Source organism: Podarcis liolepis (genome assembly GCF_965112155.1).
Source record: "Podarcis liolepis genome assembly, chromosome: 1".
NCBI lineage: Eukaryota > Metazoa > Chordata > Lepidosauria > Squamata > Lacertidae > Podarcis > Podarcis liolepis.
In genome coordinates, this window is record NC_139554.1 from 108,942,442 (window position 1) to 108,964,181 (window position 21,740).

The 21,740-nt window shown below is 41.3% G+C and overlaps 1 protein-coding gene across 2 annotated transcripts in view; it reads left to right on the forward strand.

Annotated features, from left to right (window-relative positions):
* The window catches only part of CSRNP3 (cysteine and serine rich nuclear protein 3), a 93,182-nt gene that overhangs the window by 13,539 nt on the left and 57,903 nt on the right, over window positions 1–21,740 (forward strand). For both annotated transcript variants that reach the window (XM_083496452.1, XM_083496453.1), the window contains exon 2: window positions 3,994–4,161. In XM_083496452.1, coding sequence (XP_083352578.1) covers window positions 4,017–4,161 — 145 coding nt within the window. In that variant the 5' untranslated portion in view covers window positions 3,994–4,016. The remainder of the gene's footprint in view (window positions 1–3,993; window positions 4,162–21,740) is intronic.

Genomic DNA, 21,740 nt, shown 5'->3' on the forward strand with positions numbered 1-21,740 from the left:
GCTGCTCAGACAAAGTGATGTGGTTTCTCCCATCACTGCCTCCAGTATAAACATGCAGTTCTTTGTCTGCTGTCTCCATTAGCATTTTCTGCCTTGCATCCATGCCGCACAATTATTTTTCTTGGGGAATGTGATGCCAAGAGACGTCAGCTGGGTTATAATTAGCTATACGCTGGCAGCTCTCAAAAGCTACAGACAAGTGGCACTCGGGAAGGTGTAAAACCATTTATTCCTGTACATTTGAAAGTAGTGGAGAAATCATATTTTGTTTGCTGTGGATAACCGAGTTTGGTGTGTTATTGTTGTTCTTTCTGTTCAATACATGAATATTGGGGTGGGGGACATTTACTTTTGACATAAGTCATGGATTCTAAAAGCTAACAACCTCAATTTTTATTCCAGGTCTCCAGCTACTGTCACTGGGCACAATGGACAATCATTAATTCCACGGTTGAAAAGTTGTGCTTTTAAATGAAGACATGGATCTCTTATTTCACAAACTTCATCAAGTTTTTCCTACATACCATGCTTCATTTCAAAATTCCATTTTTTTTAAAAAAGAAACATATTCCTTTCAGAATTGTGTGCATAAGGCAAAACACCCTGGCAAACTCAGAAATAGTGGCCAGTCTTTATGATATAATTGTGATAGGCATGTCCTCTGTTGTGTGTGCCAGATTAATTGGTTTGTGGATTCTATTCTAAACGAACAGCTGGCCTCCTTGGTATAACTGCTGTTTTGACTGTGGAGCTATGATAAACTTGCCTCATATTGTAACCTTCTCTCTCTGACTCTCTCTGTCTCTCATCTATGCCGTCAGTATAAAAGTAGTTAATGGCAAAGGACACTCAGAGGCAAATGTTTATAAAATGATACATATTCAGACGTGGAGAAGAAACCAAGCTGCACAATTAAAGATTATTTGAAGGTCTTGCACAACAAACCTGCTTTCTAAAAGAAATCAGAATGAATGTCTTTGTTTCAGTTCAGACAATACTAAGTGACACCACTTAGTAGGATATCGGTCTCTGCCATTCTCCGTCAATGCAACAGAATGTCAAAGCAAACGTGCCACTTATCAGTGGGGTAAAAAAAAAAGTCCTGAAGTAAAAAAACCCTCACAATTAACAATACAGTGGTACCTCAGGTTGCATACCCTTCAGGTTACATACGCTTCAGGTTACAGACTCCGCTAACCCAGAAATAGTACCTCGGGTTAAGAACTTTGCTTCAGGATGAGAACAGAAATCGTGCAGTGGTGGCGCAGCGGCAGCAGGAGGCCCCATTAGCTAAGTGGTGCTTCAGGTTAAGAACAGTTTCAGGTTAAGAATAGACCTCTGGAACGAATTAAGTACTTAACCCGAGGTACCACTGTAAAGTCAAGGGATGGGGAACCTGTTTCTACCTGAGGGCTGCATTTCTCTCACAGATGACCTTTCAGAGGCAGCCTATGGTAGGTGGGTCAATAGATGCGAGTCTTATATTCTACAGTAAGGCTACATTCTAGCCACACAGAAGTCAGAAGTTGGTGTGAAGCAGAGCCATTCAAGAGTGGCTGGATAGTCCAGAAGGCTGCATAATTCCCCACTCTCATGTAGTCAATGCGAACACATAACATAACAATTGCTTTAGTGCCCCCCCCCCCAGTTATTGTAAAATAACTTTCCTAGAAGAGAATTTCCTGCTTCCACTCTGGGCTCTCTCTCCCCGAAGATGAAGAAGGCCTGAATTTCTGCTAGTACATGTGCAAAATAGAAATCAGGAAGCTACTGAACAAAGAAAACCCCATTAGGCGTTTGCACTCCAGGCTACTTGTAATCCCTCTCTTTTTCTAAATTCACTGTGGAATCTTGTGCATGTTTACTGTGTTCAGGAAACTTTGCTCCCTAGAAAGGCAGTTGAGGACGGCAGCCTTGGAAGATCATGCTATATAAACTGTCACTTAGGAAGGTGGGGGGGGGGGGGTTGGTGAGAGATTTGAATTATGTTAGCTTGCTATATAGTAGCTTAATGTAACAGACTACAAGTCAAATTGGGACAAGCCAATTGGGACGCGGGTGGCGCTGTGGGTTAAACCACAGAGCCTAGGACTTGCCGATAAGAAGGTTGGTGGTTCGAGCTCCCGTTGCTTGGTCCCTGCTCCTGCCCACCTAGCAGTTCGAAAGCACGCCAAAGTACATGTAGATAAATAGGTACCGCTCTGGTGGGAAGGTAAACGGCGTTTCTGTGCGCTGCTCTGGTTCACCAGAAGCGGCTTAGTCATGCTGGCCACATGACCCGGAAGCTGTACGCCGGCTCCCTTGGCCAATAAAGCGAGATGAGCGCCGCAACCCCAGAGTCAGCCATGACTGGACCTAATGGTCAGGGGTCCCCTTTATCTTTACCTTTACAAGTCAAATATTCTAACAACATAGCGATCAAATGAAGACTAGATGGCACAGTCTGTGCCAGATTTCTGCAGAGTTAAAAGAACAACATTTTGATGGCTAGAAATGAGCTGTAGAACGCCTCCTGGGTGACCCCACCCCCACCGGAGAAAACCGGGGCCGTGCTGAGCCGCTGCCTGCCCGTGCGAGGGGAGCCCAACCAGCTAACCCCACCCTTGGCAGGCAGAGAGAAGCACCGTGCTGGGGTGCCTGGCTTGCACCCCTCAAAAGTTGTAAGCCTGGGGCCATGGCTCCCCTCTGACCCTTCATGCTATGCCCCTGGATCCTACTACTTTTATCCATTTTTAAAGTTGGGGAGCAAATTGTGGTGCTTCCACTTGCAGCCTGAACTGGTACAGTCCCTTCTGTTGCCTATGGATTCTTCCAGCTCATTGCTGCCTCTAAGGAGTAGACTAGGTCTACAGGGGAATATTGCATTGGGGAGATGTGTAAGCTTTAAGTGTGTTTATGTTCACCAACCAAATAAAGTCCTCCAAGTCTGAGAAAGGTGGGAGAGCTATGTCCTTGAGCTGGGACGGCTCTGGGATTGCCCTACCACCCCATGTATTTCCTCCTAAGCCAACAAATAGTATTTTGCATAGTGGAGAGGAACATTTTGGGGGGAGGGGGTTACAGCTGGAGAGGGAAGAGTTAACATTGGCTATGGTATAAAGTTTTCAAGCCTAGTATCGGTGGGTGAGGGGAACCTGAGGGCACTATGACATAAAACATCCTTTCCTGTGTAACCAAATACTCCATGTTAATGTTGGACCCATTCAGATATTTGGCCGCAATCATAAATATGTGACTTATTAGGAAACAAATCCCATTGAATGCATGCAGTGGGAATTAACATCTGAATAAAAATGCTGCATACTTATATAGGCAAACAGGTCAGCACGCCAGCCTCTTCAGTGTTGGAAAGACTGTTCATCATTCGTTGTTTTGCCTGCAATAGGATTGTGCAGTTACTTGGGTGGTAAGAACCATCACATGGTAGAGGAGCAGGCACAGTTTTCTTCCGTCCACTGTGCAAATCATGCCCTGATGTGGGGTAGCCATTCCACAAGGATGCCAGATGAAACAGATGCCTGACCCATGCTATGCAATGCTTTCTCTTCCGAAAAGCAGCTGGAAGATTGCTCAAACTGGGCCTCTTTTCACAATTAGGCATTTGCATATTTTATGTTAGGGTTGCCATACTTCCAAAAGTAAAAACCAGGACACCCCAAAAGCTGTTGAGCTATATTATATGTAAGATTCCCTCTGTCGTGCAGGGGCACACCAAGTCCACTCCTGACTATTGTAGTGCCTGAGCCAAGCTGCAGAACTGATTGTTCCTGCCCAATTATTTGAGGAAGTATGTGTCTGTAACAAAACACGTACATGTTTGGTTTTTTAATTCCAGTTTGACCGTTGGTAAAATTACCAGTCTCCAGGCAGAAACAGAAGCCAAGTGTGTTTGTAAAAAAAACAAAAAACCCTCCAGCAATGACTTTGGAGATCTTGATAGCATGGTCAGCGGTCAAATGTTTTCATGCTTCATTTCTCCTGTTCCTCTGACAGGTACATGTGACAATGCTGAAGCTATGAGTGGAATTTTAATGAGGAAGTTTGAAGAAGTTGGCGGCTCCTCAATCTTCTCTGTGTGGGAATCGGATGATGAAGTTTCTAGCGGCAAAAGTGCTGACGATGCTGATAGTGTCAATCTGTCCACTTCAAATCATTTTATTCGTAAGTACCAGATGCCAGGCAAGGTGGATCCATGTTCTTTTTTAAAGTAAATTTTTTGGGCAATGTTTTTACTTTGGAATACACACACACACACACACACACACACACACACACACACAGGTATATATATCTACTTAATTGTGTACATAATCCAGTATGATAGGACAGACAGCCCACCATAGACTTACAGTACAGATTTAAAAGTTCTTAACAGAAACTTCCCAGGATTAAAAGTAAGGGGAAATGTCTGTGTGTCTTATGGTGCCTCAGGTATCACACACACCAGCTAGTGGATGTGTATTTCAGGATGCCTGTAACCCTAATTGTTTAACCCTGTGCTTCAGAAATTTCACTTAGATGAAAGATTTATACTTTCCCCAAATAGGGTAAAATAAGTACTGCATAAGTACCAGTGCAACAGCATTCATGGTCAGGCTGTCCAAATGTTCCAAAAGAAAGTTCTGGAACCGGAATGGGGGTGTCTGTGGGCTTCCAGATGGTGTTGGGACTTCAGCTCCCATCAGCCTCAGCCTGCATGGCCAACTGTTAATGGGAGTTAATGGGAGTTGTTGTCTACGAACATCTGGAGGGCCACAGGTTCTCTGCTTCTGGCATGGAAAGATGGAACTTGCAGATACCAAGACACACACTCTCTCTCTCTCTCTCTCTCTCTCTCTCTCACACACACACACACACACACACACACACACTGCCCCAAAATTTTCTAACACTGGAAATTAACACGTTGCAATGTGTTCCACACCGATTACCATGAAGTCAAGTATTCATTCTGTCATTGGCCCATCTGCTTATTCCTAGTCAACTTTCATTCTGATACAGTGGTACCTCGGGTTACAGACGCTTCAGGTTACAGACGCTTCAGGTTACAGACTCTGCTAACCTAGAAATAGTACCTCAGGTTAAGAACTTTGCTTCAGGATGAGAACAGAAATTGCACGGTGGTGGCAGGGCAGCAGCGGGATGCCCCATTAGCTAAAGTGGTACCTCGGGTTAAGAACCATTGCAGGTTAAGGACGGACTTCCAGAATGAATTAAGTTCTTAACCTGGGGTACCACTGTATTTGGATCGTTGTCGTTAATTCTGCAAATGAGATAGATAAATTTTAAAGCCTGCAAATTCAAGGAACTGAGCCTTTGATTAAGCGTATGGCATGCTATATATCCGCAAAAGCTTGCTGTGGGATTGTAGAAAATGGGATTAATAAAACTAGTATTCCTGCATTCCATTTGGAAGAAGAAAAAATTAGGAACATGTTTTTTTGCTGCACTGCACACAGTCAAGCATGCTGATTGTAACAGCGACTGATATTTTGCGTTTAATACCACAATGCTTTTAGATCTCAGAAACGACTTGGCTTTCCACTTAAATTCACCCAAGCATTTCCAACACAAAACCCCAGGCTAGTGAGTGATTTCCCAGCAGATCTTCCCCATTATGCCATTGCTATGTCACGACTGGCTTTCCAGTTTTTGCAGTTTCCATGACAACCATGATCTTTGATCTGCAAAGAATAATAATGCATCACTAAGAGGTATAAAACATTTTTTGGAACATAAAGTGTGGTTCCCTCAAAGGAATAGATTGCAGACAGCAGGGCACTTATCATTAATCAGTACTATAATTGCAAGAACGCTGTATAAATATGAATTCCTGTTGATGGCAGACAGCAAACCACATCCACTAATTTTCTAGGCTCCACAGAAAAAAAAACATTAAAAAAAATGGGAAGCCTTGTTACAGCAGCAACATCATTAACTGGCATTCAGCTACTGCTGTTAGTTGCTGCTGCTGCTACTACTACTAACAATAATGAAAGGAAAGCAGGAATAAGGTGCAGGAATAAGGAGAGGCTGAGAAAGATTAAAGAGGAGACTGGGAAGTGTTGACAAGGTGTAGTGGTAGTAGATAAAACAGGTGAGTGTTTGCTGAGTATACGTTTTTGTGTCTGTGTATTTATCCAAGTCCATTTATATACTGTTTAACATATACGATGTATGGCAAGTGAAAAACACAAATTTAACAAAAATACACAAGAAAACCATCAGTGTGAATGACTAAGAACAGCAACAAAAAGCACTGGAATTCAATAAAACCTAACAACATACAGAAGACAAGAGTTCAGCTTTAATGACCCCTCTCAGGAAGGACTAGGTCTACCACCCAATGAATTCTAAGAATTCTGAGATCACTGTGCTTCTCAGGAATCAGGTGAGATTCAGCAAGAGATGGGCAGGTAGAAACCGATTTATTCATAGATATCTTGGCACCACTGCTTTACCAGATCCATCGGAACTAAATATAATTGTTGGCTCCCAAGCGCCATCAAAAACATATTCAAAAGTTAATCCATAGACTTGAAAATGCATTGAATAATTTAGAATATTGAATAAATTGTAAGAGATTGTGATCTTCACATAGATATTTTATAACCATTTCATAGCCATTGCGAGAAGGAGAATGTCTTCGCACAACTTTTAATTTCCCCCCCTACAAATCTAAAGGAAATGTCGCAGCGCGTTCCAAAACATTTAAACAAATTTGTAGTGCAGTAGCATCACTGCGAGGCAGCTCCCTCAGACTGCTAACATAAGAACAAGATTGCTGCTGGATCAGACCATAGGCCCATTTATGCCAGCCTCCTGTTCTAACTGGCCAACCAGCCAATTTTTGGTGTCATGAAAATAGTTGGTTATTTATTATATTTTTATTCACAGAGAAAATGACAGTGGGTTTTATTTTGCTTCTGGCGCCAGAATTAACTTGATCAGCTTTTGATGCTATGTATGGACCATTACTTGGGAGAGGCTTGCAATTTGCTGCTCTGCCCGAGCTAACAAAATTATATTGCATGTAAAGGACAACATTGCTTTATGTGCTTCACAAATTCCTACACATCTGCCTATATATCCTTCATTATTTTACCTTCTGCCATACATTGGGTTACTTTTTATTACAGATTGCCATTCTTTGGCATAGTTTTCAGTTATGTTCTTGTAAGTAGCGATGTCTCAACGCCAGGTAGGCTTTTGCACATTGTGAGGTGATAAGATATTTATATACTGATTTTTCAGGCAAACATCATTATATTGGTTTACAAAGGAATTACAAATCAATAAGTATCAGTTAAAATTGTATAATATAGCAGAAACGACAGCTAGAAGGGTTGGAAAAAAAAAGAAACCTGTTTCAAAATTACATCTCCCCTCCCCTTGGGGCAACATGATCCCTGAGTAGCTCTGTGATGGTGGCTGGGGAAAGGAAAGGGCCAACTCAGTTGGAACACCAGAAGCTAGAATAGCTGGCAATTTTCCCACAGGCTGTTGGGTATTCATTCTCTCCTCCCCTAAAGAGAAAGACAGACATTCTGATGTACAGTGGTACCTCGGGTTACAGACGCTTCAGGTTACAGACTCCGCTAACCCAGAAATAGTACCTCAGGTTAAGAACTTTGCTTCAGGATGAGAACAGAAATCACACACCGGCGGCGCAGCAACAGCGGGAGGCCCCATTTGCTAAAGTGGTGCTTCAGGTTAAGAACCATTTCAGGTTAAGAATGGACCTCCAGAACGAATTAAGTTCTTAACCAGAGGTACCACTGTATGTCAGTGTGATGCAATAGGTTGCATCAGAACGTCCTCCTCAAGACATTGAGGGGGTTGCCTGAGCCAAGAGGGAAAAATGAACTCTGGAGGTTTTCAAAGAGTAGGTTTGAAGACTGGGAGTTTAAAAACATTGCACAACGATGGCTTATTTATCACTGTGGATTTAAAGCCAACAGAGGTTCCTAAAAATATCTTTTAGGGTGATGCCTTGGGTGGAAGTTAGAGGTGCAAAGGGAAAGTGCCATGCCAGAACATATGTGCTTATACAACTGAACAGCTAACAACTGTGGCGTAAATATCTATTGTTACTGTAAGTGTAATAGTGAAAAAGTCAAATGTGAGATTGCACCAGAAAACTATTCTGCAGGGTCCCTTTGATAGATAAAACATGTGATGCAGATTTCTATAAATATAAAAATACTCTGCTTCAAGGGTGTGTGAGGTTTTTATTTATTTTTTTAGAAACAGTATATTGCTCGGCTGAAGTGCAGAGCATTGCTTTTAATTAAATAATAACTAAGGCTGCAGTCTTAAGTACACTTACTAGGGAGAGGGAGGGGGTTATTGTTTTGATATTGTTTGTATTTTGTTTTTGTATTTTGTGTTTTTATCTTGTATTTTTATGCTGTGAACAGCCCTGAGATCTGCAGATAAAGAGTAGTATACAAAGAATGATGATGATGATGCAATTAGTCTCATTAGACTAAGTGTAATATACTTCTTAGAAAACTGAAGCTGAGCAAAAATGGCCTCTCAAAATTCTCCATTCTGTATGGTAGCAGTGATAGAGGAGGAGAAGTTAATTTCATTCATTATTTTCCAGTGGAGGACTGAAATTCGCCAGCAGTTCAGGCAGAGCTAAAAAAAAAACTTTGTCGGGGAAAAATTTTCTGAGCAATTTCAGATAAACCCCAGAGTAAACATGATGAGGATTATGCTGTTGGTAGTTCTAAATTAATACTTGTTACCATTTTTTCCTACTCTTAGGAAGTCAGTGTTCCTGCTCATTGTTTCTAACAGTTCTTAGCCAAGCTACTGCAGCTTTAACTACAGATGGCAGAGAAATTGATGGCCAAGTTTACTAACTTAGCTGCATTGGTTACCAGTGGGTTTCTTTTTCCTTTTTTGACTCATGTTATGGGTTGGGGCTTTCGGGTTTTATTTCAGAGACCTGACACGGCTCAAAATTGCAGAGGGATTCCTTCTTTGGACTTTGGTCATGAAAATGTTTTGGAGCACATTCATTAATTATCTGGAGGATGGTTTTCTTAATTAAAGGTTTATGCAGAGCTTCTTTGGAATCATGCCTACAGTTGTGCAGAGGGTTTGCGAGAGGAGCTGTACTGCTTCCTTTCTCTGTCATTATTTGGGTGGTTTGCCCATTATAGAATAAGGGAACAATCCCCCTCAGAAGGGAACAACGGAGCATTATGCTGCTCACATTCTGTGAGGATATGACTGCTCACTGGTGTGTGATTTGTTACCATGACAGTTTAGCCATGTCAGTTTTGTTTTTAGAATGGTTATCTCTTAGCAGCACCCTCCCATTATCATGCTAAGAGTGGACTAGTTAAGTAGCACTGTTTTGTTTCCTATTAAAACTTGCATACCTGACCTGTGAGTTTTAAATGTTTTTTAAAGTGTGTGTGTTTTGCCCAGGTCTTCTTAGTAGCAGCTTTGTTCTTCCGCCTGATTCTTATCCCTAGACCACCACTTCCAAGGCAGGAGGTGCTGAAGGGGAAAAATAATTGATCTCCTAAGGCCGAAGCCTTTACAAATGATATTAAACAGTATTTTTGCATGCAGCCTTTGCCCTCCTTGTCAGAATCCAAGAACTGTCAGTAAGCGATAGACAAATTTGTCAGTTTCATATTTTTTTTCTATCTTAAATTCAGTTCCAAACATTTCTGCATTGGCCTGTGATTATTATTTTTAATCCCCTTGAAAATTTACCAGCATTTTAATACACTTTTGCAAGCAATTTATCCCAATACAATGTATTTTTGTATGCCCTAGTATATGCATTTTATACTCACCTTTCCCTAATATACACACTTTTACTTGGTTGTATTGAAAATTGTGACTTAGATTGAATTGCTCCCCCATCCCTACTGTCAAGTATTTTGACTATGAGGCAACTTTTCTTTTTCATCCATAAGGATTATACACCTATACATGCACACTATGAGATGGCAAATTGTTGACGCCATAGTATATGGCAGTGCTTTAGACTAGCACCCCCTGTAGATTGTCCTCCTTCAGAAATGTCAACACCAATCACTGCTGTAATGGTATGTTAATCAGTGAGTAAGGGTAATCAGAGGCATTCTTTGATGTCAGGGATGACTTTTGATTGAGTCAGTCTCTCACACTGAAAGCTGCTGGTCTTAGTTTTTTTCTTCTCCTCCTCCTCCTCCTCTTCCTCCTGGTATCACATGGAGGGGCTTAGAGGAAATCTTTGAAAGATGTATAGTTAATTATACAGGTGCAGTGTTGCTCCACATAAAAGGGAGTAATTGCTAGGTGATTATAATTTTACTTCTCATTTTCCCCTGGTCATACAGCAGAAGAGCCTTCCTCCAGTGAACCTTGCAAGCTTTAAAAGGAACAAAAAAAAACAACACACACCAAGAAACAAAGTCTGTAATAAAAGCAGATGTTTCAAAGATAAATCATTATTTTGGGGATGGGTGGGTGTAATATGAAGTTCCAGCTTGCAAGATAATGCTTTAAGCGCCTGTGAGTACATGGCAAACATCAGATTCCTTATTTATTTATGCCTGAGTATCAACAATGAAAGATGTAGTAAAGCTGAGACTCAGCTGTTTTATACCACCATGTCATTAAATCCTGCTTCTGTGGTGAGGACAGCTGAACGGGAACCATCATAAGGTCCCTGACCCTGCAGCTGTGAAAATTGATACCAGCTCACCTTTGGAATGAAATGGGGCTACAAGGGACACAAATTTATATATGTAAAGAGGCAGGATTATATAGGCATTGGTACTGCAAAAGAGACATTTAAGTAAGCATGTTGTTTGGCGTCAACTTGCTACAGCAGAGGCATAACTTGTATGAAGAAACAAAACGCCTCAAGAACCAACAATATAACCCCACCCTTCAAAACCACCTGGTGGGTTCACTGAGCAGGAAAGCACCATAGGAAATACAGGTAAATAACCCCTCTCATTTTGTTTATCTCCATGGTTCTGCTTTATGGGGACGGAATTTAGCTCAGTTCTATAGCCTCTGACTTGCATGCAAATGGACCTTGGTTCAATCCAGGTAAGACTCAGAGAGACTCCCTGTCTGAAATCCTGGCGAGCCATTGCCACACATTGTAAACACTGCTGAGCTAGATGGACCCAAAAGCCTGAATCAGTATAAGGCAGTTTCTTGTGTTCCCTTCTGGATTTATTATACTTAAACACAACCCCAAGGCTCATGATCAAAGATTCATGATTTATTTATTCCCCCCACCCAAATTGCAATAAAAAAATTCAAATTAACGGTACCTTAATTTAGAAGGTTGAATAAATTGGCCTTTAACCGACCTATGTGGATCCCTCATTATTCATGCAAATAACCATTTAGCATACCACTTTGAGTAAAAGCAGGGTTTCTCAAATTTATTTATTGAAGGGCCTTCCTTTCCCTTCCCTTTTCTACCTTCTATACCACTCCCATTCTGCATGATGCCAGAATGACATGGGACTTGCCCATATGGAAATAGGTGCTTTGCTAAAATTGTAATGTGTGATGTCCCTGATTGCCTTGGTTTTACACTGAGTCTTGGGCTTGCCAATCGGAAGGTCGGTGGTTCAAATCCCCGTGACGGGGTGAGCTGTTGCTCGGTCCCAGCTCCTGCCAACCTAGCAGTACGAAAACACGTCAAAGTGCAAGTAGATAAATAGGTACCGCTCCGGCAGGAAGGTAAACGGTGTTTCCGTGCGCTGCTCTGGTTCGCCAGAAGTGGCTTAGTCATGCTGGCCACATGACCTGGAAGCTGTATGCCGGTTCCCTCGGCCGGTAAAGCGAGATGAGCGCCACAACCCCAGAGTCATTCGTGACTGGACTTAACTGTGAGGGGTCCTTTACCTTTACCTTTTTACACTGTGCCGAAATGTCTGTTGAAAGTCTGAATCTGCCCAAGACCCACACGCAACCCAGCATACTTAGTGCGGCCTGTGATCTTATCCATTCCTTCACTGGTTTTAATGTGCATCTCAGGTATGTTCCATGTCCTGTTTACTCTGAGGGAATCCCATTGAAGTAAATGGGTCTGCTCTGGATGAAGAGCATTGTAGTCTCCATCTTTTTGTCTTTTGTTTCTCTGTGCATGGAAAATGGAAGAGGAAAATGATAATCTCTTGGGCTGTCTGATGAAAATGTACAGTAACTCATATAATTTACAAATTATATGAAGAATGTCAGTTCCCAAAATTATGATTGGCTTAGTCTAGACTAAAAACTCCACAGGTAAACAAATTATCTCTCCATAAAGAGATAATTTGGATCCAACCTTCCGATTGGCAATGATTGCTGACAACCTAAGATACGATACCATATAGACTGTACAGAGGTCGAAGGAAGTCAATTTTTTCTAGTTTTCTTCTGACATTTTGCTAATCTTTATAATTCTTTTTCTTTTTTCCTCTTTTGTTTTCTGCTATATGTATAATTTTATTTGTATTTTTCTTCTTATTAATTATTTTTTGTGATATTTTTTTTTTTTTTTTTATAAAATTTTTATTGGTTTTGCAACATTTTTAAGAAAAACAAACAAACATTAAAAATGACAAACATACACGTATAGTTTCAAACATATTTTCATAAACCTCTTTTCTTGGACTTCCCCATACCCCCCCTCTCTGCATCCCAATGTCCGTAGTTCAACTAGCAACTCCCAATTGTTACTTTCCAATCTCAATCATCTTAGTCCTCTTTTATAGTCTAACCTTATATCCCTGTACCCCTTTGTCTCTGAAAACCACGACATTTTAGCATTCATTAAGTTTATAGTAGTCCTTAAGGTAGCTTTTAAATTTTCTCCATTCTTCTTCCACCGTCTCTTTTCGTTGGTCACGGATTCTGCCTGTCATCTCGGCCAGTGTCATATAGTCCATCACTTTCATCTGCCATTCTTCCAAAGTGGGTAAATCTTGTGTCTTCCAATACTTTGCGATGAGTATTCTTGCTGCTGTTGTGGCATACATGAAAAAAGCTCTATCTTTCTTTGTCACCAGTTGGCCGACAATGCCCAAGAGAAAGGCCTCTGGTTTTTTAGGAAAGGTACATTTAAGTACCTTTTTCATTTCATTATAGATCGTTTCCCAGAAGGCCTTAATCTTCGGGCATGTCCACCAAAGGTGATAAAAGGTACCTTCAGTCTCTTTACACTTCCAACATTTGTTATCGGGCAAATGATAGATTTTTGCCAGCTTGACTGGGGTCATGTACCACCTGTATACCATTTTCATAATATTTTCCTTTAAGGCATTACATGCCGTAAATTTTATACCGGTGTTCCATAACCATTCCCAGTCAGCTGACATAATATTGTGTCCAACATCCTGAGCCCACTTAATCATTGCCGATTTAACTGTTTCATCCTGTGTGTTCCATTTCAACAACAAGTTGTACATTCTAGATAAATTCTTAGTGTTGGGTTCTAACAGTTCAGTTTCTAATTTTGATTTTTCCACCTGGAAACCGACTTTCCTGTCCTGTTTAAAAAATTCCATTATTTGGCGGTATTGGAACCAATTTTCTACTTTATGCTTCAATTTCTCCTGACTTTGTAGTTTGAACTTATCTCCATCCTGTTCTAAAATTTCCCAATACTTCGGCCATCCGACCTCCATATTGAGTTTCTTCACTGCTTTAGCCTCCACTGGCGACACCCATCTAGGGGTTTTGTTTTCCAATAAATCTTTATATCTTATCCAAACATTAAACAATGCTTTTCTGACAATGTGATTTTTAAAGGCACTGTTAACTTTACCATACCAAAGATATGCATGCCAACCAAAAGTGTTATTGAAACCTTCCAGATCCAAGATGTCCGTGTTCTCGAGGAGCATCCATTCTTTGAGCCAGCAAAAAGCTGCTGCCTCATAGTACAATTTTAGGTCCGGCAGGGCAAAACCCCCTCTTTCCTTAACATCTGTCAATATTTTAAATTTAATTCGGGGCTTTTTGCCCTGCCAGACAAATTTCGAGATATCTTTGTGCCACCTCTTAAAACATTCCATCTTATCAATAATCTGCAAGGTCTGAAACAAAAATAACATTCTAGGCAATACATTCATTTTAATTACTGCAATTCGGCCTAACATTGACAGTTTCAAATTTGACCATATTTCTAAGTCTTTCTTGATTTCTGACCAGCATTTTTCATAGTTGTCCTTATACAAATTCTGATTTTTAGATGTTAAATAAACCCCTAGGTATTTTACCTTCTTGACCACAGTCAAACCTGTTTCCTCTTGAAATTTCTCCTTTTCCATATCTGTTAGGTTTTTCCCTAAAACTTTGGTTTTTTGCTTGTTCAACTTAAATCCAGCTACCTGGCCAAACTGTTGTATTATTTCTAAAACCCTTTTCGTACTAGTGTTTGGCTCTTGCAAAGTCAATACTAGGTCATCTGCGAACGCTCTTAACTTATAATGTTTAGCTCCGACCTGCACACCTTTGACCTGCTGGTCATTTCTTATCATATTCAGCAACACCTCCAGAACTGAAATAAAAAGTAATGGGGAAATCGGGCACCCCTGTCGTGTTCCTTTTTCTATCTTAAGTTCCTCAGTCACAACATTGTTTACAATCAGTTTGGCTTTTTGTTCAGAGTATATTGCAGCCATACCATTCTCAAAGCCCTGACCTACCCCCATCCCATGAAGATTCTTCCTCATAAAACTCCAAGAGATATTATCAAAGGCCTTCTCCGCATCCACAAAGATCAATACTGCCTTGGTGTTTATATTCACCTCTAACTTCTCCAAAATATCTATTACATTCCTTACATTATCTGCTAGGTGTCTTTTAGGGAGAAAGCCTGCTTGGTCTTTATGGATCTTCTCCATCAAAACTCTTTTAAATCTTTTTGCCAAAATGTCTGCAAAAATTTTGTAATCCACATTAAGCAGGGATATTGGGCGGTAGTTCTTGAGTTGGGTCTTTTCAGTCTCTGACTTTGGTATGAGTGAAATATATGCCTCTTTCCACGATTCAGGTGCCTTTTTTCCCTCAAGGATCTCGTTACAAACTTCTCTTAATGGTTGAGTCAACCATTCCTTCAGCGATTTGTAGTATCTGGAAGTCAGTCCATCTGGTCCTGGAGATTTGCCCAGTTGCATATTCTGAATGGCAGCCTCTATCTCTTGTTCTGAGATTCTCTGGTTCAAGTCCATCTTACTTTGATGAGAGATGTTTTGTAGTCCATATTTTCCGAGGAATTTGTCTATATCTTCTTCATTTTGCGGGCCTTGGGTATAAAGTTTTTTAAAATAGCTTAAAAAGCAATTTCTAATTTCATTGGGTTTGGATATGTTCTTTCCATCCACCTCTAGGCTTGTAACTGTATTTAGTTTCTGCCTTTTCTTCAATTGCCATGCCAAAAGTTTGCCACATCTATTTGCTGATTCAAAAGTCTTTTGCTTCATTTGCCTTATCTTCCATTCAATCTCTTGGTTCATCAATTCCATATATTGTGTTTGGTATAATTTAATCTCTCTTAAAATGTCCTGAGACTTTGGTTTTGTTCTTAATTTCCTCTCTCCTTCCTTTATCATTTCCAGAATCTTCTCTTTTTTCTCATTTTGTTTTTTCCTCTTTATTGAGTTTTGTTGAATCAAAAATCCTCTCATCACCGCTTTACTTGCGTCCCAGATCACTCTTTTCTCCACGTCGGTCCTCAAATTTATTTCAAAATAGTCTTTTAGGGTCTTTTGGGCCTTCGTGAGAATCTCCTTATCTCGAAAGAGGGTGTCATTCATTCTCCATCTAAATTGACCAGTTATTGTGAGTTTCATCTCCATCTTCACGGCGTTATGGTCGGAGCAAGTTTTTGGGCAGATTTCCACTTTCTTGATCTTCGGAGCCATTCCACTAGTAACCCAGATTTGATCGATTCTGGTCCAGGTCATCATTGCTTGGGAGAAAAAGGTTCCCTCTCTCTCCAGAGGGTTCCTTGTTCTCCAGATATCTATCAAGTCCATATTTTCAGTCATTTCGAAAAAAGTCTTAGGGAGTCTCCCTTCCTTGGTGACTGTAAGTCTTTGTGCCTTGTCCATATTAGTGGAGACCACGCCATTCATGTCTCCCATAATTATCATATTGTAGTCCAGATAGTCCATCAAAGTTTCATGAAGTCTCTTAAAGAAGTCGGATTTGCCTTCATTTGGTGCATAAATTCCAACAACTAAGAATTTTTCTCCTTGTACTTGTATCTCCACAGCCAGATATCTCCCTTGTTCATCTTTGAATATCATTTTTGGAGCCCATTTCTCCTTCACATATATTACAACTCCTCTCTTCTTAACCTTGTCTGATGAAATAAATTCTTGTCCTAGCCTTTTATTTGAAAGTAATCTCCTGTGGGCTCTGGTTATGTGAGTTTCTTGTAAGCATATCAAGTCCAATTGTTCTCTATTCAATATATGAAATACTTGTCTTCTCTTCAAAGGCCCATTGAGCCCATTACAATTCCAACTGAGGAATTGCAGAGCCATCTTGTTATTTTTCTAAGGCTCCTCCAACAGCTCCAAGTTGTTGCTCTTCTTCTGATGGTAGTGGTTTTTGTCCAAACGAGAGATTCAAGATATCCAATGCTCTCCTCTGTTCTGCAAGTACGTCAACAGTCCCCTTCTGTAAGTCCTCCTGGTATCTTGCCAAAAATTTGTCTTTATCTTGAATTGTCTTTATTTTCACCTTGTTTCCCTTAAAGTCAAATGACAGCCCTTGTGGGAATTCCCACCTGAAACGAATAGCGTTTTTCTTTAATAAAAGGGCTAAGTCCTTGTAGAAGTTTCTTAAGTCCAGAAAATATTTTGGGATGTCTTTAAAGATCTGTGCAGCTGAGTTTCCAATCTGCAAGGCCTTTTCAAAGTGTAGTCCCAATATTTTGTCTCTTTCCTCCTTGGATCTGAGTGTAATCAAGCAGTCTCTCGGAGTCTTTCTGTTTTGCTTCTTACCCAATCTAAAGGCAGTCGTAATTTTGAATTCGTCTTCCTGGAGTTCCCAACAATCCACAAACTCCTGTGTCAAGTATTCCACAAGGTTGTCTCCTTCATTCTCCGGGATCAATCTTATTTTTAAATTTCTCTCTTTCCTCTGTAGCTCCCACAAGGCCAAGGTTGCATCATGCTCATAAACCTTCTTGGCGATCGGCTCTAATTTCTCCTGTGTCTCTCCCGCAGTAGCTTTGGCGTCTTCCGCAATTTGACGCGTAGTGGCGTTTTCCTCCACCAATTTATTTATAGATTCTGTATTCTGGTTTAATCTTGCTGAAATTTCTGCTAATTTTAGTGTATTCTCTGAAGTCTGTTTTGTCAGAGACTCCAGAGTTTGGTTTATCTTAAGCAAGGCATCTGTCACAGCTTCCATAGAGACGGCTGCTCCTTTGTCTTGTCCTGTTGATGCTGTTGTTCCTGTTGATCCAACTGTTGCGCCTGAAATTGAGCCTCTTTTCTTTGCCTGTAACTGTTGCAGCTGTTGTTGTTGTTGTTGCTTGGTCTTGGCCCTTGTGACTATCTCTTCTTGTGTGCCACTCATGTCAAGGTCAGTTCCCACGGGATTTATTCTCCCTTGGAAAATTCCACTGTCTTAGGCCGTGCCGGGCTTCACTTTGTCCTCTAGAGGGAGCAAATCAAAATGGCCATAGAGCAAAGTTTCCAAGTATAGAGACAAAGGAGACTGTCCCAAATGTCCAAAATATAAAAAGGGAGATTAACCCAGTCAAAAGTCTAAAAGCTTGTTGCTTCAAATTGCCACAGTTGCCCTATTTATGCTACTTCTTGTTGTATTGTACAGTAGCCAGGCACTGTGGAAACTTTGTATCAGAGTATCACTTCACAGGAAAAAGTCAGTTCAGTGTACTAAGAAGGCAGACCGTTTCATGCTTTCAAATAAGTGAGACAGCAGAGGTTTTTTACTTCCAACAAATCTTGCAGTTATTGCTCAAATTCACCTCCCCTCTGCCCTGCTAGCTAGAGGGGAGATCAAAGGGTCGGAATGTCCGGTTAAGCTGATCAAAGAGCTGGTTTAAACGGATGCAGGTTTAGAGCTCCGTTGCTTTCACTTTCATGCAGTCGGGGGGAGGCAGACTTCCTTTGTTTAGATCTCCCCCGTTTTTAGCCCAATTTTTAAAATTTGAAAAGTCCCGATTATATTTCAGCTCTTACTCACGGGGATTCAGTCCAGATTTTCTTTTCAGGAAGGAATCGGCGCTCTCCGCTTATGGCGACGCGGCTTCACTTCGCAGGCTGGGTAGCGACTCTCAGCACCGCGCTCACTCCCGATGTCGATCCGTAGCCTTTAAAAAGGCTCTTTCACGGTACCGGGGGGCGCAAAGGTGCCCACCGAGTCTCCTTGTTCTCAGGCTTCAGCGCCTGGGATTTTAGGGGTCCCCCGCTTGCCGTAGCGGGTAAGACCCGAACTTGCGAAGCAGTCCTTCTCCGGAGCTCGGAGCTAGGACCGCCATTAAGCGCTGGCACCGACCGGAAGTCTATTTTTTGTGATATTTGGTAATCTGTTTTTTTTTGTTTAACTATTTTTTTAGGCATGTATGTAACATGTATATAGAAAATAAATAAAAGCAAAAAAGCAAAAAGAAAGAAAATGCACAGTAACTCAGTGCTCTTGGAAAAATGTATAGTTGCTCCTTAGCCGGACAAATTCCTGCCTCTTCTAATTCACCCTCAAGTGTATCAACAACTCTTTATTTAGGCTTCCGTACTCAGCCCTCTAATGAGGTCGGAAAGGTCGACCCCAGCTGGCAGGAAAGGTCAGAATAGGTTCTGCTTTCATTCTTTTCCTGGAGGCTGGTATTCAGTGTATGGAGAAGCACATACAGAGGGTTGATAGGTGTCTGGACAGCTAAGAGAAGGCTTGCATTGTGCAGCGAAATAACGGCAGGATTTGACAGGTAGCCTCCATTACCCTTTCCCGTAGAACAAAGAATAATTCCTACAGCATTATAGAGGATTACCTGTGGGAAAGGATGTGAACACTTGGAACAGTTTTAAAACTTTTCCAGCTCCCATAATGCGTACAAAGTATTATCATGTTGTTATTATAAAAAGTATTATTTGTGTTAAGGCGATTCACTGCCATAAATGCTTCTTGGTTTCCATCTTCATTAGCTCAGTAGGGTAGGCAATGGTTCCTGAGCATAAGAGATGGGAAGTTTGCTCTAAATTTTGTTGTCTCTACCTAAAAGAATTCCAGATGTCAGTGCCTACTTAGCATGGCAGCAAGAAGCCTGCAGTTTTTTTGTTACTATACATTGGCAAGGATCAAAAGACCCACTGAGTAAGTGATAAGCATTTCAAGTTGTGCAGAGAGGGAGAACCTTCAATTTCCCTGTAGCTGCAGCCCACTGTGCCTCTGTGATTCCCCTGTCCCTCTAGAGTTTGTTTTCACAATAACGTCTGAGTCAGAAGAGGCTATGTATTCTTTGGATCATTGTCTGGGTGCCATAGTGGACTGGATGAGAGCCAATATACTGAGTTTGAACCCTGGAAAAAATGGTGGCACTGTTGATGGATGTTCCCATATCTGGGAGATGGGCGAAACTGCCTGTTCTGGATGGGGTTGGACTCCCTCTGAAAGAAGAAGTCCATAGTTTAAGGTTGGTCCTGGATCATCTTTGTCACTGGAGGCTCAGATAGTTTCAGTGGCTTAGGAGTGCCTTTTACCAACTATGGCTGGTACACCAACTGCAGCCATTCTTGGACGGGGGTAGCCTGGCCACAGTGATTCATGCATTCATAGAATCATAGAATTGGAAGGAACCTCAAGGGTTATCTAGTCCAATGCTCTGCAATGCAGGAATCTCAACTAAATCATCCATGACAGATGGCCATCCAACCTGTGCTCAGAAACCTCCAGTGAAGAGAGCCCACCAACTCCTGAGGAAGCTTGTTCAACTGTCTTAACTTCATTGGTAACTTCAAGTCTTTTTTACTGCGATGAGTTTGGTCTGGAAGCTGAGACTGGTTCAAAATGCCACACTTGGACGATTGGTGGAAACAGACTACCACCCTACTATAACTCTGATGCTAGAAGACTTGTACTGGCTGCCTATAAGCCACCAGGACAAATTCAATATATTTTTATTAATTTACCAGGCCCTTAGCAACTTGGGTGCAGGAAATCTTAGGGGATCACCTGATTCCTTACATTTCTGCTAAATCACTGAGGTCTTGGGATCCCCCATGGCTTGGACACACAGCTCACACCCACAAGCAGTTGTATATTTAGTATTATGGGCCCAATTTTATAGAACTCCCTCCCAGCTAAGATTCAACATGTGGCCTTCCTGGTGAACTTCTGGCACTTGTTAAAGACCTTTTTATTTCAGCTGCCATTTAAAGTTAGCGCTTTGGTTTTATTATTCATTTTAGCTGATTTTATCTGTGTTGTATCTTTTGTAACCTCACTATGCACTGCGTAGAGACCACGGGGTTAAGAGGTATATGCAATATTGAAATAAATAGTAAGTAAATAAAAAGAAGTGTGTGCAGACAGAACAAATAAGTGACTCCCACTCTGTGTACAAAAGTTCCTTTTGCTGTTCCCTGAGCCAAGATCTTAGGCTGTACCAAAAGCTCTACCCTAAGCAAATAGGTAACTCTCCTATAAATAAAATATAAAGTATTATGGATGTAACACATTTTAAAATTTATCTTTTGTTAGTATAGTTGCTTCCATCTCCCTTGTGCATTCTTCCTCTTTTTATTGGAAACATAAAATACATTTAAAACCATAAGGTATTTGTGACTGGCACATGATCGGAGCTGTTGTATAATGTACATACATTTTCTGCCAGATGCAATTTCCATTCTTGCTCAACAGCTTGGTTAAGGTCAATAGAAAAATCTCTCTCGGCTTCATTAATAAAGGATCCCTTTCCAGAGGGATTTGACAAGGACAGGAGCAAGCTCTGGCATATTCTCATTGCTGCAGAGCTCAAGCATATCTCAGACTCACAATTTTACTCTTCTCATAAATATCAGTAGCATGAGGCATTAGGAAAGCGGAAGTTTTGTTTAAAAGTTCAGTGCTGAACATGTGTGAGGGAGATGAGGGCTGAGTATACCCCTAGTGGCTTAGTCCCACTGTCACCCGTGCATTGGAGGGTGAAGGTGTACAGCAAGGAGCCTGATTTGGGCATGTGGGCTCTACATGCCATTTAGAACCCAAGTCATGCAAAGCTCTAAATAGTGCGGGGAGCCTACCTAGGAACATAGGGAACTGGCTTACACTGAGTCAGACCATTGGTCTTCTAGCTCTGCATTGTCTTCCAACCCCCATCAGCTGCAGGCAGGAAGACCAATGTTCAAGGGTGCCTGGGAATTGTAGTCCAACAACATCTGAATGGCCACATGTTCCCCAGCCCAGCTCTAAACATCAGGAGAGCGGATTAGAGATCTCCTGTCCAGCATGGAGTTAGATCATGAGTGTGTTGAAAAATGGGCAGTGGGGAGAAGGAGAAAGGAATAAATCAAAAGCACATAGTCTCTTATTGAATGCCAGCAGGACCTAAGTATCGATCAGAAGTTGAAGGGGAACATTGTGTCCCCCCATGTTCCAGACTGCAACGTGAGAATTAGCTTGATGGGAAGGATGAATAAAAGAAGGATATTGCCACACTTCCCAAAGCATTTCTTGGGATCAGTATATAAAATTTTGCAACTCTTAGGACAGGAGTCAGCAACCTTTTTCAGTCATGG